The following is a 25,502-nucleotide window of genomic DNA, read 5'->3' on the forward strand; positions in this document are numbered from 1 at the left end:
TTTAGGGAATAATGACACGAAGAATTTTTATTTCCAACAAAAACATTCAATAAAACATAAAAATATACAGCTTCAAATGAACCAAATCAAACACATGGTAAATGACTTATTGGAATAAATGTAGAACGTCACTGTCACTGTCACTATAAAACTTCAGTAACTTGTCTTTCTGTTTATTTAAATCATATATATCAAGACGCCACAGACACACCACGATCAAGCTTCTGCAATAACTCTACGTTTTGCGTTATTGATAGAGAAGATTCCTTCTCTTTTTCTCATTGTTACCCACAGGGGTATCTGCAGCTCTTTTTGACATTTTCACAGTGAAATTAAACACAAAGTCAACAGTGAACACAAAATATCAGCGAACAGCAAACGCACGTGTAACCAGCACGAGCGCTGAGCCACAACTGATGTCTGGTGGCCTCTGCTAGTGCTGCCACATCACACCTGAGTGACATCAGCTGTCAGTGAAAAAAACTTCGGTTTTCGGAGCTTTTTGGATTTCAGAATTTCGGATAAAGGAATGTGTACCCGTAATAATAAATACACAAATAAACAATATCGAGATTATGAGTCCTTCAAAGTGACTCCATAGGTTGTGGAATCAGTTCAACATTGGGATGAGTACAGTCATCTACTTGAGTTCAGGAACCTGATGGCTGGGGGGTAATAACTGTTGCTGAATCTGGTGATGTGGGACCTTCCTTCTAGATGGCAACAACGAGAAGACAGCAGCCTGGATGGCGGGGGTCCTTAATGATGGATGCTGCTTTCCTGCGACAGTGCTCTTCATAGATGTGCTCAATGATGGGGAGCACTTCACCTGTGAAGGAGTGGACTGTATCCACTACCTTTTGTAGGCTTTTCCATTCAAGATTAATAGAGTTTCTAGATCAGGCTGTGATGCAAGCGTGATGCAGGACAGCACAGGTTGGTATGTGATATTAGTAATCAGATATTAGTGTGTTAAACAGGTCAACATTTCTATGAGAGATGAGGTGATATCAAGCCCAGCAATGTTTGTTACTAATGCTGCCTTTCATTCTGAAAAAATGAGATAACTTCAATCATGCCATTGAGATGTTAAAAGCACTTTACAGAATCAAAATCAAGCTCTCAAAGCAGGAAACTAAAGTATGCATACTAAAACGGAGCACCAGTTTTCTTTCCCTGCTAAAAACTGCACATTTTTAAACTGGAAAGAATGCAGAAGACTTACGAGAATGTTGCCAGGATTAGAGGGCCTGAGTTATAAGGAGACATTAGCCAGTTTAAAATAAATCCCTTGGAACTAGGAGGGGTGACCTTATAGAAGTATTCAAAATTGTGAGAGCATAGATAAGGTGGACAGTAACAGTCCCTTCCCCAGGATGGGGAATTCAAAAATTAAAGGGAATAAATTTAGGGTGAATGGAGAAATATTTTAAAAAGGACCCTAGGGGCAACTTTTTCACACAAAGGATTGTGAGTATACGGAATAAGCTGCCAGAGGAAGTGGTTGAAGCCAACGTCATAATATTATTAAAGAAGCACCTAGATTCGTACATGGAGGTGTGGGACTTGGAGAGAAACATAGAAAACCTACAACAGAATACAGGCCCTTCGGCCCACAAAGCTATGCCGACCATGTCCTTATGTTAGAAATTACCTAGGGTTACCTATAGCCCTCTATTTTTCTAAGCTCTGTGTACCTGTCCAGGAGTCTCTTAAAAAACCCTATCGTATCCGCCTCCACCACCATCACCGGCAGCCCATTCCATGCACTCACCACTCTCTGCATAAAAAATACCCCTGACATCTCCTCTGTAGCTGCTTCCAAGCACCTTAAAACTGGGCCCTCTCGTGCTAGCCATTTCAGTCCTGGGAAAAAGCCTCTGACTATCCACACGATCAATACCTCTCATCATGTTATACACCTCTATCACCTCTCATCCTTCGTTGCTCCAAGGAAAAAAGGCCGAGTTCACTCAACATATTCTCAGAAAGCATGCTCCCCAATCCAGGCAACATCCTTCAAGATCTCCTCTGCACCCTTTCTAAGGTTTCTACATCCTTCCTGTAGTGAGGCAACCAGTACTCCAAGTGGGGTCTGACCAGGGTCCCATATAGTTGCAACATTACCTCTCAGCTCCTAAACTCAATCCCACAATTGATGAAGGCCAATGCACTGTATGCTTTCTTAACCACAGAGTCAACCTGCGCAGCAGCTTTGAGTATCCTATGGACTCGGACCCCAAGATCCCTCTGATCCTCCATATTGCCAAGAGTCTTGCCATTAATACTATATTCTGCCATTATATTTGACCTACCAAAATGAACCACCTCAAACTTATCTGGGTTGAACTCCATCTGCCACTTCTCAGCCCAGTTTTGCAACCTATCGATATCCCGCTGTAACTTCTAACAGCTCTCCGCACTATCCACAACACCCCCAACTTTTGTGTCATCAGCAAATCTACTAACCCATCCCTCCACTTCCTCATACAGGTTATTTATAAAAATCACGCAGATTAGAAGTCACAAAATAGAAGTTGGCTGAATACAGAAATAGGGACCAGCTGAGTGGGTACCATGGTTGACATTGACTGGTTGGACTGAACAGCCAGCATCCTTGTTGTATTTCTCTAATACAGGTGGCCCCCGCTTTTCGAAAGACCTACATTAGTTACCTGTTTTCGCGAATAGAAGTTGTTTTCACTGTTACGAAAAAAGGCAGCGCACGAAAAAAGCAGCGCGCAATAAAAGGCAGCGCACGTCCCGAGCAGCCAAGCTCCTCCCCCAGAACTGCATTCTCGCCGGCATTGCTTAAACACACGCCTGTGAGCAGCCGTTATCAAGATGAGTTCTAAGGTATCGGAAAAGTCCAAAAGAGCTCGTAAGTGTGTTACACTTAGCATAAAACTAGACATAATTAAGCATTTCGATTGTGGTGAACGAAGTAAGGACAAAGTGAGATTGGCTTGTGGAAGCTGACGAAGATGATGTTGAAGAGGTTTTGGCATCCCATGACCAAGAACTGATAGATGAATTGCTGATGCAATTGGAAGAGGAAAGGATAACAATTGAAACCGAATGCAGTAGCGAACGGACTGTAAGTGAAGTCGTCTAGGAACTGAACGTGAAGCAACTGCGTGAGATTTTCACTGCAATTGACAACAATGATTGCAGAAAAGTACGACTTTAATTTTGAAAGGGTACGTCGGTTTAGGGCATATTTGCAGGATGGGTTGAGTGCTTACAAAGAACTGTATGATAGAAAAATGCGTGAGGCTAAACAGTCAAGCATACTGTCGTTTTTCAAGCCTTCCACATCAGCCACAGCAGACGACGAACCTCGACCTTCGACATCGAGGCAGGCAGACATAGAAGAAGATGACCTACCTGCCCTGATGGAAACAGACGACGATGAGATGACACTCCAGAGTCCCACCACCCCAACCCCCGGGCTGCGGACCAGTACATTGCTGCGGACCGATATATTGCTGCGGAGAATGCAGCGGTAGCCGGGACGCACCCAACACATTTTTAAGAAAAAAGCCGAAATAAACAAGCTAATTAATTAGGTGCCACCCAGCACGTAAATGTCGGCCCAGATCAGAGGCGATTGCCAATTGTGTCGCCTCTGATCTGGGCCGACATTTATATGCCGGGCGGCAGCTAATTAATTACCTTGTTTATTTCCGCTTTTTCCTTAAAGATGTGCTGGGTGCGTCCCAGCTACCGCTGCACCCCTGCATGCTTCGTGGATCGGTATCGGTTCGCTGCCCGGAGGTTGGGGACCACTGCACCACCCCAACCTCCGACAACTCAGCCTAACACACCATCATCATTGTGCCTGGCGCTGACTTCTCGATTCCCGTAAGTGATACTACACTGTACATACATTACTTCTACTTTAACAACAGGAATTCTGCAGATGCTGGAAATTCAAGCAACACACATAAAAGTTGCTAGTGAACGCAGCAGGACAGGCAGCATCTCTAGGAAGAGGTGCAGTCGACGTTTCAGGCCGAGACCCTTCGTCAGGACTAACTGAAGGAAGAGTGAGTAAGGGATTTGAAAGTTGGAGGGGGAGGGGGAGATCCAAAATGATAGAAGGCAGGAGGGGGAGGGATGGAGCCAAGAGCTGGACAGGTGATAGGCAAAAGGGATACGAGAGGATCATGGGATAGGAGGTCCGGGAAGAAAGACGGGGGGGGGGGGACTCAGAGGATGGGCAGGGGGTATATTCAGAGGGACAGAGGGAGAAAAAGGAGAGTGAGAGAAAGAATGTGTGTATAAAAATAAGTAACAGATGGGGTACGAGGGGGAGGTGGGGCATTAGCGGAAGTTAGAGAAGTCGATGTTCATGCCATCAGGTTGGAGGCTACCCAGACGGAATATAAGGTGTTGTTCCTCCAACCTGAGTGTGGCTTCACCTTTACAGTAGAGGAGGCCGTGTATAGACATGTCAGAATGGGAATGGGATGTGGAATTAAAATGTGTGGCCACTGGGAGATCCTGCTTTCTCTGGCGGACAGAGCGTAGGTGTTCAGCAAAGTGGTCTCCCAGTCTGCGTCGGGTCTCGCCAATATATAAAAGGCCACATCGGGAGCACCGGACGCAGTATATCACCCCAGCCGACTCACAGGTGAAGTGTTATTCTCCGTAACTTCTGCCACCTCCAACGGGATCCCACCACTAAGCACATCTTTCCCTCGCCCCACCTCTGCATTCCGCAGGGATCGCTCCCTACGCGACTCCCTTGTCCATTCGTCCCCCCCATCCCTCCCCACTGATCTCCCTCCTGGCACTTATCCGTGTAAGCGGAACAAGTGCTACACATGCCCTTACACTTCCTCCCTTACCACCATTCAGGACCTCAAACAGTCCTTCCAGGTGAGGCAATACTTCACCTCTGAGTCGGCTGGGGTGATATACTGCGTCCGGTGCTCCCGATGTGGCTTTTTATATATTGGCGAGACCCGACGCAGACTGGGAGACCGCTATGCTAAACACCTACGCTCTGTCTGCCAGAGAAAGCAGGATCTCCCAGTGGCCACACATTTTAATTCCACATCCCATTCCCATTCTGACATGTCTATCCACGGCCTCCTCTACAGTAAAGATGAAGCCACACTCAGGTTGGAGGAACAACACCCTATATTCCGTCTGGGTAGCCTCCAACCTGATGGCATGAACATCGACTTCTCTAACTTCCGCTAATGCCCCACCTCCCCCTCGTACCCCATCTGTTACTTATTTTTATACACACATTCTTTCTCTCACTCTCCTTTTACTCCCTCTGTCCCTCTGAATATACCCCTTGCCCATCCTCTGGTTCCCTCGCCCCTTGTCTTTCTTCCCGAACCTCCTGTCCCATGATCCTCTCGTATCCCTTTTGCCTATCACCTGTCCAGTTCTTGGCTCCATCCCTCCCCCTCCTGTCTTCTCCTATCATTTTGGATCTCCCCCTCCCCCTCCAACTTTCAAATCCCTTACTCACTCTTCCTTCAGTTAGTCCTGACGAAGGGTCTCGGCCTGAAATGTCGACTGCACCCCTTCCTGGAGATGCTGCCTGGCCTGCTGTGTTCACTAGCAACTTTTATGTGTGTTATTTCTACTTTATATAGGCTGTGTATTTTTATGTGTTATTTGGTATGATTTGGCAGTTTCATAGCTTAAAGGTTACTGGAGAGAGTGTTTCTGCCGAGAGTGCTTGCGTGAGATTTTCGCTTCGGAGAACAGTGCGGCAATGATTGCAGAGAAGTACTTCTACTTTATATAGGCAGTGTATTTATCATATCATTCCTGCTTTTACTATATGTTACCGTTATTTTAGGTTTTATGTGTTATTTGGCATGATCTGATAGGTTATTTTTGGGTCTGCGAACTCTCACAAATATTTCCCATACAAATAAATGATGATTGCTTCTTCGCTTTATGACATTCTGGCTTACGAACTGTTTCATAGGAACGCTCTACCTTTGGACAGTGGGGGAAACCTGTACTGTACGTAATTGATGGGGACCAGCCAACACATAATAGGTAAGGAGTCCATCCTGATGTCTTGTTGCTTAAGTCCAAGCTAAGAATCTAAGGATCAGCACCTTGTTGTAGTGGAGAAGCTTTTGAGTTCCTGAGAGCGATGCTGCCTGGTGTTTAGCTATCCGGTGCTTAGCTCCTGGTAAGGTCACCCATGGTGGTAAGTTCAAGAGGGAGATTCCAAACAAAGAGTGATCCAACCAAGACTTCAAAGGTGGATCTAATGGAAAATGGTAACACATCACCATGCCATGAAGGTGGAGGGAGGCTGCAACTGTGAAGGAAACTTAGCCGTCTTGCATTCCATGCCACTGGACCCCGAACACAATCAGGCAAGGGCCATATATGCATCAGCCTCCCCACATTAAACAAAGTCGTATCGCGCCTCATAATATGTAGATCCCAGATCAGACTCTAGAGCCAGCTGAGTGATCAAATTACTTAAGCCCATCAATAGCAAAGGTCAATGGCAAACAACCATTTCATGTTTTTCTTATTTTTGTGCTCACATGTAAAGGCATGAGCTGGAGATATTCTATCATTAGCACATTGTGGCCTTTACTACTTCATTCACATGACCTATTTTGACATTCAATTGTTTCCAGAGAGCATGTATGTCTCTTCACCATCAGAGATCTCACAGCTGAAGAAGTTATATTCACCAAAAGTGGTTCTTGAGGATCACATTGTGACAATAGTGTGTTTCTGGATACCAGTCAGATTCACTTTCCCATTTGGAACAGAAATACCTGTCAAGGACAATTGCAATGCCCCAAAGGATTGGTTTATCATTGTACCTTGGTACTTGTAACAATAATAAAGCAATCCAGTTCTATGATTGCTGTGATCAGTTAATTCAGTAGCAACGAATAATCCAATCTAGGAACTATTTGGTCCAGTTGGCTCAGTTATTCACTGGATAAACTGGAGTGACCCACTGCATTATTCCTATCGACTATCAGAAAATGGAGAAGTGAATCTGCCAGCTTCAATTGTATCCTACTACCAAACACATCCTCACCTCCTCCCCACTTTCACAGCAGTCGCTCCCTCCATGATTCCCTTGTCCATTCATCCCTCTCCACTATCTCTGCCCTGGCTCATATCCCTGAAAGCGAGAGAAATGCTACACTCATCCAATCACCTCCTCCCTCACCTCCATTCAGGGCCCCAAACAGCTCTTCCAGGTGAAACAACACTTCACCTGCAAATCGCTTGGGATCATTTATTGTATCTGGTGCTTCCGATACAGCCTCCTTTACATTGGTGAGACCTGGCATAAATTGGGGACCGCCTTGTCGTGCACATCCACTCCATCCACCAGAAGTGGAATTTCCCAGTGGCCAAATATTTTAATACCGTTCCAACATGTCGGTTCATAGCCTCCTCTTTTGCTGCTATGAGGCCACTCTCAGGGTGGAGGAGCAACACCCCATATTCCCTCTAGCTAGCAAACAAACCTGATGGCATGAACATCAGCTTCTCCTTCCAGTACTTTTTCCCCTCCAACTTTCCTCTTCTTCTATTCCCCACTCTGGCCTCTTACCACTTCTCCTCACCTGCCTATCACCTCCCCATGGTGCCCTTCCTTTTTCCCTTTCTCCCATGGTTCACATTTCTCTCATATCAGATCCTTTCTTCTTCAGCCCTTTCCCTTTCCTAACCACCTGGTTTCACTTATCACCTTCTAGCTAATCCTCCTTCCCATAAGGCCATAAGACCATAAGACAAAGGAGCAGAAGTCGGCCATCAAGTCTGCTCCGCCATTTTATCATGAGCTGATCCATTCTCCCATTTAGTCCCATTCCCCCGCCTTCTCACCATAACCTTTGGTGCCCTGGCTACTCAGATACCTATCAATCTCTGCCTTAAATACACCCAATGACTTGGCCTCCACTGCTGCCCGTGGCAACAAATTCCACAGATTCACCACCCTCTGGCTAAAAAAATTTCTTTGCATCTCTGTTCTGAATGGGTGCCCTTCAATCCTTAAGTCATGCCCTCTCGTACTAGACTCCCCCATCATGGGAAGCAACTTTGCCACGTCCACTTTGTCCATGCCTTTCAACATTCGAAATATTTCTATGAAGTTCCCCTCATTCTTCTAAACTCCAAGGAATACAGTCCAAGAGCAGATAAACGTTCCTCATATGTTAACCCTCTCATTCCTGGAATCATTCTAGTGAATCTTCTCTGTACTCTTTCTAATGTCAGCTCATCCTTTCTTAAATAGGGGGCCCAAAACTGCCCACAGTACTCCAAGTGAGGTCTTACCAGCACCTTATAGAGCGCCTCAACATCACATCCCTGCTCCTATACTCTATTCCTCTAGAAATGAATGCCAACATTGCATTTGCCTTCTTCACTACCGACTCAACCTGGAGGTTAACCTTAAGGGCATCCTGTACGAGGACTCCCAAGTCCCGTTGCATCTCAGAACTTTGAATTCTTTCCCCATTTAAATAATAGTCTGCCCATTTATTTCTTCTGCCAAAGTGCATAACCATACACTTTCCAACATTGTACTTCAATTGCCACTTCTTTGCCCATTCTTCCAATCGATCCAAGTCTCTCTGCAGACTGTTTCCTCAGCACTACCTGCCCCTCCACCTATCTTCGTATCGTCAGCAAACTTAGCCATAAAGCCATCTATTCCATAATCCAAATCGTTAATGTACAATGTAAAAAGAAGCAGCCCCAACACAGACCGCTGTGGAACACCACTGGTAACCGGCAGCCAACCAGAATAGGATCCCTTTATTCCCACTCTCTGTTTCCTGCCAATCAGCCAACGCCCTATCCACGTACGTAACTTTCCCGTAATTCCATGGGCTCTTATCTTGTTAAGTAGCCTCACGTGTGGCACCTTGTCAAAGGCCTTCTGAAAATCCAAATATACAACATCCACTGCATCTCCCTTGTCTAGCCTCCTGGTAATTTCCTCAAAAAATTGTAATAGGTTTGTCAGGCAGGATTTTCCTTTAAGGAATCCATGCTGAGTTCTGCCTACCTTGTCATATGCCTCCAGGTACTCTGTAACCTCATCCTTGACAATCGACTCCAACAACTTCCCAACCACCGATGTCAAGCTAACAAGTCTATAATTTCCTTTTTGCTTCCTTGCCCCCTTCTTAAATAGCGGTGTGATATTTGCAATCTTCCAGTCCTCCGGAACCATGCCAGAATCTAGCGACTTTTGAAAGATCATCGCTAATGCCTCCGCAATCTCCGTAGCTACTTCCTTCAGAACACGCGGGTGCATTCCATCTGGTCCAGGAGATTTATCTACCTTTAGACTATTCAGCTTCCTGAGTACTTTCTGTGTCATAATTGTGACTGGGCACACTTCTCTTCCCTGCTACCCTTGAGTGTCCGATATAGTGCTGATGTCTTCCTCAGTGAAGACAGATGCAAAATACTCGATCAGTTCCTCTGCCATCTCCTTATCTCCCATTACAATTTCTCCAGCATCATTTTCTATTGGTGCTATATCTACTCTCACCTGTCTTTTACTCTTTATATACTTGAAAAGCTTTTAGTATCCTCTTTGACATTATTTGCTGGCTTCCTTTCATAGTTAATCTTTTCCCTCTTAATGAGCTTCTTAGTTTTCTTTTGTAAGGTTTTAAAAACTTCCCAATCCTCTGTCTTCCCACTAATTTTTGCTTCCTTGTATGCCCTCTCCTTTGCTTTAACTTTGGCTTTGACTTCTCTTGTCAACCACGATTGCATCCTTTTTCCATTTAAAAATTTCTTCTTTTTTGGAACATACCTGTCTTGCACCTTCCTCACTTTTCGCATAAACTCCAGCCACTGCTGCTCTGCCGTCTTTCCCGCCAGTGTCCCTTTCCAGTCAACTTTGGCCAGTTCCTCTCTCATGCCACTGTAATTTCCTTTACTCCACTGAAATACTGACACACCAGATTTCGGCTTCTCTTTTTCAAATTTCACAGTGAATTCATTCATGTTATGATCACTGCCTCCTAAGGGTTCCTTCACCTCAATCTCTCTAATCACCTCCTGTTCATTACACAATACCCAATCCAGTACAGCCGATCCCCTAGTGGGCTTAACAACAAGCTGTTCTAAAAAGCCATCTCGCAGACATTCTACAAATTCTCTCTCCTGAAATCCAGTGCCGACCTGATTTTCCCAATCCACTCTCATGTTAAAATCCCCCACAATTATCATAACACTGCCCTTCTGACAAGCCTTTTCTATTTCCTGTTGTAATATGTAGTCCATATCAATGCAGCTGTTTGGAGCCCTACAACTAACTGCCATCAGGGTCCTTTTACCCCTGCTATTTCTTAGCTCAACCCATAAAAATTCTGCACCTTCCGATCCTATATCACCTCTTTCTAATGATTTAATATCATTGCCTACCAATAAAGCCACACCTCCCCCTCAGCCTACCTTCCTATCCTTCCGATACACCGTGTATCCTTGGACGTTCAGCTCCCAGAGACATGCATCCTTTAGCCACGTCTCAGTGATGGTGACAATATCATACTTGTCAATCTGTAGCTGTACGACAAGATCATCTATCTTATTCCTTATGCTGCGTGCATTTAAGTATAACACTTTAAGACCAGTATTTGGTACTTTTTGCTTTGATTTCACTGCAACTTTATTGCACTGCAACTCACCCCAATAACTACAAATTCGCCCCATCACCTGCCTGTCTTTTCTGACATCTTTACTGCTCACTATCTTAGATTTATTTCTGTTTTCCTCTTCCTCTGCTCTGTCATTCTGGTTCCCATCCCCCTGCCAAATTAGTTTAAACCCTCCCTAACAGCTCTATTAAACTTTCCCGCCAGGATATTGGTCCCCTTCGGGTTCAGGTGTAACCTGTCCTTTTTGAACAAGTCATACTTCCCCCGGAAGAGATCCCAATTATCCGAGAATCTGAAGCCCTGCCCCCTGCACCAGTCTCTCAGCCATGCATTCATCTGCCTGATCCTACTATCCTTGCCTTCGCTAGCACGTGGCACAGGTAGCAATCCCGAGATTACTACCCTGGAGGTCCTGCTTCTCAGCTTCCTTCCTAACTCCTGGAAATCTCTCTTCAGGACCTCCTCCTTTGTCCTATCTATGTCATTGGTACCAACATGTACCAAGACAACTGGCTGCTTACCCTCCCCCTTCAGAATATTCTGGACCCGATCCGAGACATCCCGTACCCTGGCACCTGGGAGGCAACACACCATGCAGGTATCTCTATCAGGCTCATAGAATCTCCTGTCTGTACTCTGTCTCCATTCCTCCTGTAGCTCACAACCAGCTCCTTAGTTTTAGCGACAGTGAGGGAGAGGTTGTCTTCTTGACACCACTGTGTCAAGGTGATAACTTCTTCACTCTAGGCTGCCTCATTATTATTTGAGATTAGTGTCATAAGCAAATTTAATTAGCAGATTGGAGCTGGAGGTGGCAACAGTCATGGGTAAACAGAGAGTAAAGGAAGGGGCTTACTACACAGCCCTGTGGGGCACCTGTATTGAAAGTCAGAAGGGCAGAGGTGAGGGAGCCCAACCTTACCACCTGCCAGCAATCGGTCAGGGAGTCATGTCCTCAAAGAAGTCATCAGGCTCATGAGGCACAATCTGCCCTCACAAAGCCATGTTGACTATTGCTAATCAGACTATGTTGCTGCATTTAGCTTTGAAGTCTTAGTGTGCAGACCTTGCTATAAGCTGCGTGTGCTGTTGGTGGAGTGTTGAGTCTGAACCTTGTCCCTGTATTGTTGTTTTGCCACCCTGATGACTTTGCGTAGATCGAAGCTGCATTTCTTGCTTCTTCTGATTACTGGCAACATAGGCTCTGTGTTGCGCAGTAAGAACTGTTGATCCAGGGTTTCTGGTTTGGATATACCCTGACTGATTTCTGGGGGACAACATCCCCAATGCACTTCCGGATGAAATTCGTGATCCCATCTGTGAACCGGAGACATCCTCATCATGGAAGACATTCCAGCTGACGATATCAAAGCAGTCCTGTAGCATGGAGGCCAATTGGTCGGACCAGTGGATGGCTTTAACTATGGCCGCCTCTTGTTTCAGCTGCTGCCTGTGAGGAATGATCCGATTTTCCAAATTGGGGGGGGGGGGCATGAAGGAGCGCTTTGTAAGCATTACATAAGGGAGAGTAGCAGTGGTTGAGTATGCTATCTCCCTGTATGTTCACCTGAATGTGTTGACAAAACTTTGGTGAGACTTTAGTCAGTGACACTCTATTAAAGTCACCGGCAACGATGAAGACATACTCCAGGCGTGCAGTCTCCAGGGTGCTGATGGTCTCGTACAGTTTCTGAGAGCCAGGTCAATATCAGCATGCGATGGAATATACACAGCTGTAGTGTAAGGGGTTTCTTTTTTTATGTTACTGCATAGGCTAATTAAAATGGCTTCTTTGTTACTTTAACTGCTGAGAAAGTTCTCTCGCTAGCAGATTGTTAGGGTTATATTATTGATAACAGAGCGAACAAATCAACTTGGATAGATGTTATTCTTTCTTGTGTGTCTGTAAGCTATTGTGATGCGCGGGTTTTTGGGGCAGAAGGCGCGATGGGGAGAGAGAGAAAGAGAGAGAGAGAGAGAGAGAGAGAGAAAAGAAAGAAAGAAAACGAGGACGAGGTGCTGTGAGCTGGCTAACGGGGTCGGACCCCCAGCAGGAGTCCGAGGTCCAGGGTCTTCGGCGAGGAGAGGAGACGGAGACAGACTCGTGTGGAGTGTCTGGTCGACCACCATGGTTGGTCCCAGGCGGCGGGTCGAAGTGGTCAGAGGGGATCGAATGGTGAAGAGAGGATCGTTACTAGAGCTCCAACTGTTTGTGCACAAAGAGACTGAACTTTGATAGGATTGGCGCCTTTTATTTTCCTTTTATATTTTAACCATATAACAATTACAGCATGGAAACAGGCCATCTCGGCCCTTCTAGTCCATGCCCAACTCTTACTCTCACCTAGTTCCACCAACCAGCACTCAGCCCATAACCCTCCATTCCTTTCCTGTCCATATAGCTGGCCAATTTAACTTTAAACGACAACATCGAAGCTGCCTCAACCACTTCTGCTGGAAGCTCATTCCACACGGTTACCACTCTCTGAGTAAAGGAGATCCCCCTCATGTTACCCCTAAACTTTGGTCCTTTAACTCTTAACTCATGTCCTCTTGTTTGAATCTCCCCCACTCTCAATGGAAAAAGCCTATCCATGTCAACTCTATCAATCCCCCTCTATCAAGTCCCCGTCAACCTTCTACGCTCCAAAGAATAAAGACCTAATCTGTTCAACCTTTCTCTGTAACTTCTCTATTAATTATATAGTTCCAGTAATATCTATAAATTGTAATCAATTAATCATATATGGTGTATTGTCTGTTATTTGGCAGGATGGGGTACATCACACAGCATCCACACAAGCTTAATTACCCAGTTTGGCGGGGCCAAAGGCTGCTTCCCCTAGATGACAGCGAGTTGAGCGAGACTGAGGCTTACTGGGGGGGGGGCTACACTGATAATAACAGCCATGAACTTCCTAGGCAGCCAGAAAGGTCTACACAGCAGCATCAGGTACTCCAGATCTGGGGAACAAAAGGATTTGAGGGCATGCATGTTCTGGGGATTGCACCAAGCATTATTGACCATGATGCATACTCCACCTCCTTTACTCTTCCCAGAGAGGGTTTTAGACCTGTACACCTGGAACAGGGAGAATCCAGAGGGCTCAATGGCATGATCCAGTATCTCATCCATCAGCCAGGTCTCCACGAAGCACAAAACATTACATTCCTTTGTTTTCCGCTGGTAGGAGATTCTGGCTCTCAGTTAGCATAGCTTGCTGTCCAGGGACTGAACGTTAGCCAAGAGCATCCTAGGGAGCAACATCCTCTGAGAAATGCAATGTCTACTGAACAATGTAGACTGCATATTTTTAAGTGAAATCTGTAATCTTCATGTCTACACAGTGTGGATGGAATCTACATGCTAGGTATAAACATCAATAATGCAAAGATTTGAAAGATGATAAGAAATTATAATCACCTACAGTATGTGTTCTCAATACCATATTGAAACCTGATGGCAACAGCTGGACAGATTAGAAATATTGCTTTATGTTGACATATCAACGAACTAAATGAATGCAGACAGGGGTTCTATAGATGCCTTTCTACTGGCAAATCAGGTTGAGCACATATGGACAGAATAGTAATAGTGCAATCTACTTTAATTCGTTACACTATCACTAAATTGCTGCTGGTACTATGATCACTCAATCACTTTTTTTATATGCTTTGCCAATTTGCTCCGTAAGGTAGCCTGAGAGGAGCTTAAGACGACTTATGAGAGCTAGAAGAAGATGTGAGAAGACCTTTGCATGCAGAGTTAAGGAAAACCCCAAGGCATGAGCAGGAGAATGACTAGATTAAAGGTAGAGTTGATCAGGGATAAATGAGGAAGCACATACTTGGAGTCCGAAGTAGTAGTGGAGATCATTAATAAATACTTTGCTTCAGCATTCACCACTGAGAGGCACCTTGATGAATGTGAGACAGGCAAAGAATAGACTAATATATGCTGGAACAGGTTAAGAAAGAGAATATGCTGGAATTTTTGAAAAATACTAGGACTAACAAATCCCAGGTTACTATGAAAAAGTGAGTGAAGAGATTGCTGAGCCTTTGGTGATGATCTTTGTGCCCTCACTGGCCATAGGAGTTTTAGTAGAAGATTGGAGGGTGGCAAATGTTATGCTTTTGTTCAGGAAAGGTAATAGTGATAACCCTGGGAATTTTACACCAGACGGTCTTTAACTGTTGGAGAAAGTTCTTAGAAACAGGATTTACGAGCAACATAGTCTGATTAGCAATAGTCAACATGGCTTTGTGAGGGCAGATTGAGCCTCATGAGACTGATGACTTCTTTGAGGAGATGACAAAATAAAATGATGAAGGGGTGAATGTAGTGGTTAAGGTGTTCAACAGGTTCCACGTGATCTGCCCATTTAGAAAGTCAGGAGGCATGGAAGCCAGGAAAACTGGCTGCGTGGTTTCAAAGTTGGCTTGCCACCAGAAGGCAGAGGGCGGTAATAGATGGAGCACATTTGGCTTTGAGGTCCGTGGCCAAATGTGTTGCGCAGGGATCTGTTCTGGACCCCTGCTCTTTGTGACATTTATAAATAACTTAAATGAAGAAGTGGAAGGGTGGATTAGTACGTTTACAGATGACACCAAGGTTGGTGATGTTGTGGATGGTATAGAAAGATGTCACAGGTTACAATGATGCATTGATAGGATGTAGAGCTGGGCTGAGAAGTGGCAGATGGCGTTCAACCTGGAGAAATATGAAATGATACACCTTGAAAGGTCACACTTGAAGGCAGAATACATGATTAATAGCAGGACTCTTAGCAGTGTAGAGGAACAGAAGAATCTTACAATCCACATTCATAGATCCCTCAAAGTTGCTGCGCAAGTTGATAGGTGGTTAAGGCATACGTTATGTTGGCCTTCATTAGTCAGGAAATTAAGTTCAGGAGCCACAGAGTAATGTTGTAGATATATAAAGCTCAGGTTGGACTATACTTGGAATATTATGTCCAGTTCTGGTCACCTCATTATAGGATGAATGTGGAAGCTTTACAGAGGCTGCAGGGAGTATATTCAAGGACACTGCATGAAATAGAGAGCATATTTTATAGAAAAAGTTTGAGTGAGCCATCGCTTTTCTCTTTGAAGTGGAGGATGATGAGAGGTAACTTGATAGAGGCGTATAAGATGATAAGAAGCTTACATAAGAGTAGATAGCCAGCACCTTTTTCTTAGGGTACAAATGCTAATATGAGAGGGCATAATTTTAAGGTAATTGGAGGTAAACATAGGAAAAATGTCAGTGGTAGTTTTTTTTTCCCCAAGAGTGGTAAGTGAATGGAATGCACTGCCATGGGTGGTGGCAGAGGTAGATACATTAGGATATTTAAAAGACTCTTGGATAGGCACATGGATGAAAGAAATTTGTAAGAGAGGAAAGGGCTAGTCTGATTTTGGAGAAAGTTGAAAGGTTGGCACAACATCATGCACCAAAGTGCTACTATGATGTACTGTTCTATATACTATTGATTATTATTTGAATAAATACAAAGCCAAATGGTGATTTGTTTGCATCAGTTATACCTGTTGACAAATCCTCAGACGGAAGGCCCTTACAATCTTCTTGGTGTTCCAGTGACTGAGCTCTGGCTGTCTCACCTTCCTCGGCACACTGGGTGGTCAAAGCTATTTCTATTCAAGGGAGAGAAGCAAAATGGATTAGCACACTTTGTGTCAGATGCTTTAATGAGCAGCCTTACTCAATTGCGCTTTGCTCACTGAAACTACGCAGTGGTTAATCCCGTGGTGAGAAAGTAATTTTAAATGAATTGGAAAATCAATGCTTGGATTACAAGGCATGAAATTGTATGCAATTGTCAAGCAATAAAACAGAACTCAAGACAACATTGTGATTTAAAATCTTGTGGAATGGTAAGGGAGGGAAGGTTTTGTTAAAGCATTTTCCAAGGGGCAGGGAGGATTCATGGTACCATGAAACCTTGATAATCTGCTATACTACCATTCAAAAGTTCTGAACGTTCAGAATCTGCTTCACCAAATAATGTTTCCTTCCTCCCTTGAAATTTACCAGGATCACTGGTCCTGTACTCCTTTTAAATACTCCAGAGCCCAGCTTCTTACACACCCTTGAAATATACAGGTTTAGGTTTCACTGGAAAAAATTATAATACTGTGTAATATCTAAAATGAAGTGTGTTCAGTTATTAATAGGAATAACATGTAAAAGTCTGGAAAATTTGATGATCTGGTACCACCAACTTTCTGAGCATACTGGATTAATTGAAGTTTTACTGCAGTTGAGAAGGATGTCAACCAAAGTGTTCCAGTAATTCCTGAAAAGCAGTTGTGGTAAAAAAGCTCAAGAGAATCAGATAATGGAGACATTAACATCTGTAATTAGGGAGTGGGAAATCAAACAGGAAAAATGATTAGAGCATGAAGTATGGCATTGTGAGCTTCTTACAGCAATATTTGATCTGTATAATTCTTGTTGATTCATTGGACAGCTGGTGAAAATTTCATCCCGTCATGATTCTTTAAAAGTAACTCGTAATTTCTCTCTCCCTTTTATCAAGTAAAGAATTGAATTATTTACTGAACCTCAACAGTCCAAATTTCCAAAACTTTCTCTCTCCAGTGCTTACCATGGTTCCACTTAAACACATCTCCTATCATCTGTAACAACAAACAGAAAGCTTAGCTTCCAAAATGAATCTTGAATGGGGTTAGGGGATAAACTAGGGAACATTGTAGCCAAATAGTACTGCACTAACAGACAAGTAGGATTTGAGAATAAGTCTAAAGAACTGTGCAAAATTTTGTATCACTGGCACCAAACAGAAGATTTCAGCCTGATGAACAGGGTTGCCACATAAAAAGCAAAACTCCAACTTTAAACTTTTCTTAACATTCATCTGAGTCTTTGTGTTGTATCAGTTAAAATACATAGTTAGGCTTGTGGATTCCTATTGTTCTTCAGTTGTTATTCTGAGGACTTCTCGTTATTGGTCAAAATCATCACTGAATTCTTAATGTCCACATTAATTTTTTAAGCCTAATATGCCTGCTTTATGAATCTTTGTCAGTAATGCCAGAGCACTGGGAGAAAATAATCACAAAAAAATGGACTAATAAATCAAACGCTCCAAGACAACAACACTGCTATTCTCTCCATAGCCCCAATTTATCAGTGCAGAATTTCTTCAGGCCGAAGTCCTTGCTCTGACCACTCTTTCAGTATTTCATCAATGAATTTCCTTCCATCATAAGATCAAAAGTAGGGATATTCATTGATGATTTCACACTGTTCAGGCAGAGGGTGATAATTGGTAAATACAATTTGTACCACAAAAGTTCCAGGCAATGATGTCTCCAACAATTGAACAGTCTACCTCAACACTATGATTTAAGACTGTATTCCTGTCATTCGTTAGTACACAAGTGTAAAGGAGAATGAAATAGCTGTTACTCCGGATCCGATGTAGTGTAAAAAGAAACAGAATAAGCATAACGAACACAATAACAAAACAAAAATGCACAATAAATATAAGTATAAAATAAACCCTATAAAACACAGTATACAAGAAGTGTGGCCTTATATACATAAGATTAGCTTATATACATTGACTGATTGCATGTACATAGTGATACTAGATGCAGGAGATCTGTAGTTAAGGTGGCTCTGACAGGAAATGATAAGTGACAAAGCGACTCTTGGCAAGAGGTGGCAGCAGAGCATATGAAAACACAGTAGGACAGTGTGTCAGTGTAGGTATGAGGTGTGAAGTGTATGTATGAAGTGGCAGTGCATGGGGGGAGGTAGTTTAAGGGTGCTGAGAAGCTGTGGAGAGGAGTGACCGACGTATATGTAATAATGGCGGTTAATGTGCCTCGGAATTGATATGCTATTACTGAGTTATATGCTGAGGAAATTCTAATAGCATCTTACATCACGATAAAGGACAAGGCAGGCAAATGGAAACATCCTTATCTACACGCACACTCTCCTGGCTTGGAAATACAGTGCATCACTGGTTCTTCATTGTTACCAGATCCTGGAACAGTCTACCCAGTTGCACCAAGGGAGTATCTTCATCAAAATGGCTATAGCAGTTTTACCAATGGTCTTGTTGTCCGGTTTGGGCAATCAAAGCTGGCCTTGCTGAAATCATTCTGATCCTGACAAATACAGACATTAAAGAAAAAATTGCTGCTTGATCTGCTGAACATCAGCAGCATTTTCCAACTTCACTTTAGATTTCCCAGCACTTGCAGTTTTTTTAAGTTCCATTATTTAATTTTCAGATGAATTTTGTTTCAGTCTTAAAAGTTCTTCCAATGGCTGGCTGGTGGCGCAATGACATCGGTGCCGGACCCGGGAGCGGAGGTTCCCGGGTTCGAAACCAGTCAGGTCCGCTCCCGAGTACGCTTTCCATCCATGTCGGGTTGAGTGTCGAGAACGCAACTCGACCTCGTAAAATAAAGAGAAAAATACTGCAAAAATGTCAGTGTGAGGAGTGGCGCACCACACAGTCTCTCTCTTGCTACGCGCCTTGTAAAAGCCATGAAAAAGACATCACGGACATGCACACGCAGATGCAAACGCACAGACTCACAGGTACACGCCAAAAAAAAAGTTCTTCCAAAGAAAAAAACGACATACAATTATGCAGGAATTATAAACTCTGCATTATTCCTTCAGGGGTACTTTAGCAGCAACGTTTTCTCCAACCTTTTTTTAAAACAGCTGCTTGGACAAACCATCAATCTGAGCAGGAAATTTTTCCATGGCTTGAACACTGTGCGACACTTTAAATGTGTTTCTTTTTGAAATATGCATTCTATGAATAGCTGCTATGAACAAAGGCTATGTGCACAAGAGCATTTCAGTAACTGCGCGCAGCTTCGAGGGAACAGAGTTTAGCAGTCCCACTGTTGACTCAAACTCAAAGCTTAAAAACATATTTTTGTAATCAGCCACTAGGTGGTGTAAGGCATCTATTGCAGTCAACCCTTTGCTAGAAATGACAGATGAAGTCCACTTGCACCGACTCAATAAAAACTAATGGGAAAAGGGATCCGTGTCCCTTTCCTACCTACTCCCTAAGCTAGAACCAATGCATCAGAGATTAGTTTCATCCATTAAGGGATTTATAAATGCATACTTAAAAAGTTATGGTCATTGCAATAGCTCTAATTAGCTTTTTCTCTAAATGATAAAAGAAAGTTGCATTTATCACCCATTTTGGATCTTCCATAAACTTTTTTGCTGCTCAGGCTAAATGCATGTGAGAGTTTCAGTGCCAGTTGTACTTCCCTTGTGCATTTATATCTACTAATGGAACTAAATGTGCAGTGTTTATCTAGCATCTGATGATCCCACACATTTTGTACAAGCAACCAAAGACAAATTACTTGTTGTTTAGGTATTACATCTCATTTAGGTATTATTTCTGAAGAGCTGTCACTGTAATGCAGAAACTAATTTACACAAACAACATCTCATAAATGATAAATGAATGAATCGATGTTTTAAACAGTTGTTGTTCGATGGAGGAAATTCTTGCCCAGCAGACCACGAGAACTAAAGATTCTGTTCTGATGACCCAAGACATTGAATCTGTTTCTTTCACAAAAAAGGCTGTCTGCTGCCTACCCTGCTGAGTACTTCCAACCTTTCCTGTTTTCATTTCAGATTTCAGAATCTGCAGGATTTTTGCTTTTTATTGCATTACTTTCTCTTTTCGAAATTATGCAGTGGCATCATTAATATTTATCCAGGCATGTTCTTGACACATAACCTGGAAATTTGTATCTGTGGTGATGCAGCATTCCTTCAGTACTGTACTAAATTGACAGTACGCAGCAGGTTCATTGTCTGTTGTGAAGACTGTCTTATCAACATGTTATGAAAAAAGACCGAGTAAGAGCAAGCTAAGATTTTTTTTCTTTAGAGTGGGATGGGAGGCCACTTGACAGAAGCGTTTAAGATTATGACAAGCACAGAACAGAGTGGCCCCTTTCCCAGGGTGGCACTGGCCAATACCAGAGGACATCTGTTTAAGGTGAGTGGAAGAAAATTTAGGGGAGATGTCAGAGATAGTTTTTTTTATATACACAGAAGGTGGTAGGTGCCTGAAACACACATCCGGGGGTAGTAGTAGAGGCTGATACAATAGGTATATTTAGGAGACTCTTAAATAGACAGGCAACATGGATGTAAGAAAAAGGGAAGGTTAGATTGATTATGGAGTAAGTTTACATTGGTTGGCACATCATACTCTGCTGTATTGTTGTATTTCATCGAAGATGTTACACAGCTGAATGCTGATCACTTATCCAGCTTACTGAGAACTCCAGTGCAGGAAAAGAAACAGTAAATGTTAATCTGCTCAGGATGGCTTCCTATTCCATCAGATCATGGCTGATCTGAACTTCAACTACTTTGACCTCTTCTTTAATGAATGGTGTCAAAAGCACACTAGGGTGAGAAGAAACTTCTCAGCCTTCAATGGCTTAATAAGCAAGTTCCTTCAATTCCTATAGTGGTACTGAAATAGTCCAGTAGAACCAGCTCTTGTTCCCTTAGGATGTTTACCTGTATTTTTGTCAGAGTAGAAATGGCCCTTCTAGTGTTGGGAGCTGGTGTGGTGGGGAACTGTAGTGCGCTGACTTCACATTAGAGTGTGCAAAGGGTCATGATCCATTCACAAATTCTCCATGCTTGAAGGGTTGGGGGAGGGGGGAGGAATGGCTAAAAGATCAAAACTAACTTTTCTAACCAAGAGAAGGTTCACCAGGATGCTGACTGGATTAGAGGATATATGCTATAAGGAGAGATTGACAGACTTGGGTTGCTTTCTGAGTGGCGGAGATGTGGTAGAGGCTTTTGAGAAACTCTTAGATCAGCACATGAAAGTGCAGAGAATGATAGGATGAAGAGTACATATTGTGTAGGTAGAAGGTCTTAACTTAGGTGTTTAATTATTAGTTTGGCACAATGTCTTGGGCTGAAAGGCCTGTTCTTATTTTGCACTGTTCTATGTCAACTTTATGGAGACGGCACAAAAAGCAAACTGCTGGAGGAACTCAGTGGGTCGAGCAGCATCTGCAGTACTAACAGAATTGTCAAGACTTTTCGGTCAATTTTCTACAACCCTTATGGAGATGGAATTCTACCAGTTTACCGCTGTAGAAGAATTGTTCTTTGATTGGGTCATCTCCTTCCCATTGTGTCTTATTTGGTGTGGTAGTGTCAATGTCAAAGCATGAATTCTTGTGCTATGAAGAAATGCGACGTTTAGGTCTGTCACTTTTGGCAGCCCATGAAGGTCCTCCTGTTTCAGGTGCCAAACTTTATACTAGGGTCTGCAAGTTAAGGGAATTTTATTTCTTTTAACATAGTGTCATTATGTATATGGACTAAATGGACTAAGTCATTTATCCAGTGTCAAGAAGTACAGAGGGAAACCAAGACCAGACCCTGCTGCCATACAGAACATTGTCTTTTACATATGGTAAGACTGTAGCCAAGAAGCGGACACAGGTTGCCTACAAGATGAAAATCCGTGCTCCTTCCAGTTTATCAATAAGGTTGGGTGGCTTGTTGCTGTTAACAATTGTGGCCCACACAGAAATATAGGAAAAGCCAGGAACTTTCAACTATTGTCAGAGATCAGCTATAATTTCAATGAATGGAGGTACTAAATTATTATTTCTGCATCTAGATTCTGCTTCTTTCAATGATTTTATGCTCAAAGTAAAAAAATATGTAAACCATCTTGCAATGACCTAGAAGTGAAAATCTAATCAATGGAATCAGCAATCACAACAACACAAAACTCATCCAGACATGAAGTTCAAGATGTAATTGTTCTCACTGTATGTTATTTGTTTGGAAATGTTGGTGTGAAATGTCCCTCCTAGTTTGAAGTCTGGTGCATCTTCCATTGTTTAATAAAAGCTGTCAGTAGGTATATTTATCTCTGGCAAATTGCTCTCGCCCTTAGTGACAGATCTGTAAGTATCTCAGCTGTTTTCATATAACTCAAACTGATCTCTCTAGACACAACACAAATTTGGAAGAGGCAGCAAAAATTAACATTTATATAAACTGCCACATCCCAGCCTCTGGACATCCCAAAGTAAATGTCAGCCAATGTAACCCTCCTGAAGTAAAAGGAGAGAATAGTGGAAATTCTCAGCAGGTCAGGCAGCATCTTGTGTGTTAAGAAAGAGAATTTACTCTTCAGATCAATGACTTTTATCAGTTCAAAAGAAAGGACTTCGGTTTTAAATATTAAATCGGTTTCTCAAATAAAAACAAAAACACTGGAAGGACTCAGCCATTCAATAGACATTGCATAGGTGGAAGGTATTTGATTAACTCAGCATTTAATTACTAGTTTAATTAGTTCAGCACAATATTATGGGCCAAAGGGTCTGTTTCTGTGTTGTACTGATAAATGCTCGATGTGAAGTTTGGTGGAATGAGAAAGTAGTTGTGGTGAGGACCTACAAGTGCCTGGGGGTGCACCTGGATGACATACTTGAGTGAAACACCAACACAGAGACTGTGCCCAAGAGGGGCCAGAGTCTCTTCTGCTTCCTGAGGAGACTGAGATCCTTTGGATTATGCAGCCTTCTCCTTCATATGTTCTACCAGTCTGTTGTCGCCAGTAAAATCTTCTATGTGATGGTGTGCTGGGGTAATGGCATCAGCACAGGTGATGCCAACAGGCTCAATAAACTGAATAGAAAGGTTGGTGGAACAGGAATACTTTTTGTAATAGACTAAGACAACTGTGCTGCTCCAAAGAGCGTCACATGAGGTCATTCTTAGATTTGGCCATTAGGCTCTATAATGAACCAATCTATAGGCGGGGAAGTGATGACCCCCTCCTTTTACACTGTTTGTGGTAACTTATTTTTTATTCTTTCTTACTTCTCTTCTAATATTTGTATATCTGTGCACATGTAATGCTACTGTGACACTGTAATTTCCTTTGGGATCAATAAAGTGTCTATCTAGTTAATGTTTCAGAGTGGTCAGAAGAGTGGAGGGCTTACAGTTTTCAAACCAGAGCTAGGAGGTGGAGTTAGCTAGTGCCAGAGTGACCAACATGCAGCTGTGGCACCAGAGGAGCCAACACACTCATCATTGTTACACCAGAATCAAAAATGTTTACTGTGTTATCCCATGCCCATACTTCGGCAAATCCGATTTCTATCCATATGCTAGCTGTACTACTCCTGGCAGAGACTGAAGACTGCAGCACCAGTCGTGAGAACCATAATGGTATCAAGGGAAAGGGAGGAGCATTTACAGGAACCAGTGTACTGGACCATGTCCAGGGATTCATTTTTTTGAACTGAATGAATATGCCACAGTCGTCACTGACATCATCAAGACCTGTGTGGATGAGTGTGTGCCTTCGAGAACATAGCACCATACCCAAATCAGAAACCGTGGATGTACCAAGAGATTCGCAGTCTGCCGAGGGCTAGATCTGTGATGTTCAAGAGTGGTGATCGAGAACTATACAAGAAATCCAGGTACAACCAATGGAAGACCATTGTAAGAGTGAAAAGGTAATTGGATACACAGCTGCTATGGCAGGGTTTGTATGGTATTACTTCCTACAAGGCAAAACCTAAGAGCTTTGATGCTTGTCTCCCAGATGAGCTCAACACTTTTTATGCATGCTCTGAAAGGGAGAATAAATCTACACCAGTGCAAATCCCCACAATATCCGGTGATGCTGTAAACTCTTCTTGGAGGCTGTCGTCAGTACACCCTTCAAAACCTGTGCTGACCAAATAACTGTAGTGTTCAAGGACATCTGCAACCTCTAACTGCGGCAGTCGAAGGATCTCACCTGCTTCAAAAGAATATCAATCATACTGTTGCCCGAGAAGAGCAAGATGAGATGCCTCAACTACTTTCACTTGGTAGCACTCACATCTACTGGAATTAAGTGCTTTGAGAGGTTGGTCATGGCAAGGACCTGAACCAGCTGCGATTTGCCTGCTGCCACATCGGGTTTACAGTAGACAAGATCTTCCTAGCTCTCCTCTCAGCCTTGGATCACCTGGACAATAGCAATACCCATTCTACCTACTCTTTATTAATGAAAGCTCAGTGTTCAATACCAACGTATCTCAATGCTAATCTTCAAGCTGTACATCTCTCTGCAACTGGATCCTTTGATTTCCTCTGCAGGAGACCCCATTCAGTGTGGATTGGGAATAAAATCTCCACCTTACTAATAATCAACACATGCACACCTCAGGCACGTGTGCTTAGCCCACTTCCCTACCCTCTCTACACTCAGAACTGCATGGCTAGGTACAGCTGAAACATCATCCATAAATTTCCCAATGACATGACTGTCCCCCTCCCCCTTTCTTTCTCCCTAGGCCTCCTGTCCTATGATCCTCTAATATCCTTTTTGCCAATCAACTGTCCAGCTCTTGGCTCCATCCCTCCCCCTCCTGTCTTCTCCTATCATTTTGGATCTCCCCCTCCCCCTCCCACTTTCAAATCTCTTACTAGCTCTTCTTTCAGTTAGTCCTGACGAAGGGTCTTGGCCCGAAATGTCGACTGTACCTCTTCCTGGAGACGCTGCCTGGCCTGCTGCATTCACCAGCAACTTCTGTGTGTGTTGCTTGAAATTCCAACATCTGCAGAATTCCTCGTGTTTGCATTATCACTAAATATTCTGTTGCATTAGTCCTTGAGAAGAGGCTTCTCAATACATCAATAGTGTGTGGAGCTGTACTGCAGGGTATTGGGAACACTTCCAGCCACTTTGTCGGTACATCCACTTCCACCAAGAAACTTGTTCCCCTGAATGATCCAGC

At 43.3% G+C, this 25,502-nt stretch overlaps 1 protein-coding gene across 3 annotated transcripts in view; it reads right to left on the reverse strand.

The window, feature by feature from the left end:
* The window catches only part of slc4a1ap (solute carrier family 4 member 1 adaptor protein), a 189,694-nt gene that overhangs the window by 14,866 nt on the left and 149,326 nt on the right, over nucleotides 1–25,502 (reverse strand). For 2 of the 3 annotated variants that reach the window (XM_072247342.1, XM_072247333.1), the window contains one exon: nucleotides 16,203–16,310. The exons of the other annotated variant lie outside the window; for it this stretch is intronic. In XM_072247342.1, the coding sequence (XP_072103443.1) occupies nucleotides 16,203–16,310 (108 nt within the window). The remainder of the gene's footprint in view (nucleotides 1–16,202; nucleotides 16,311–25,502) is intronic. 3 annotated transcript variants of the gene reach the window in all.

Source organism: Mobula birostris, chromosome 2 (assembly GCF_030028105.1).
Source record: "Mobula birostris isolate sMobBir1 chromosome 2, sMobBir1.hap1, whole genome shotgun sequence".
Lineage (NCBI taxonomy): Eukaryota > Metazoa > Chordata > Chondrichthyes > Myliobatiformes > Myliobatidae > Mobula > Mobula birostris.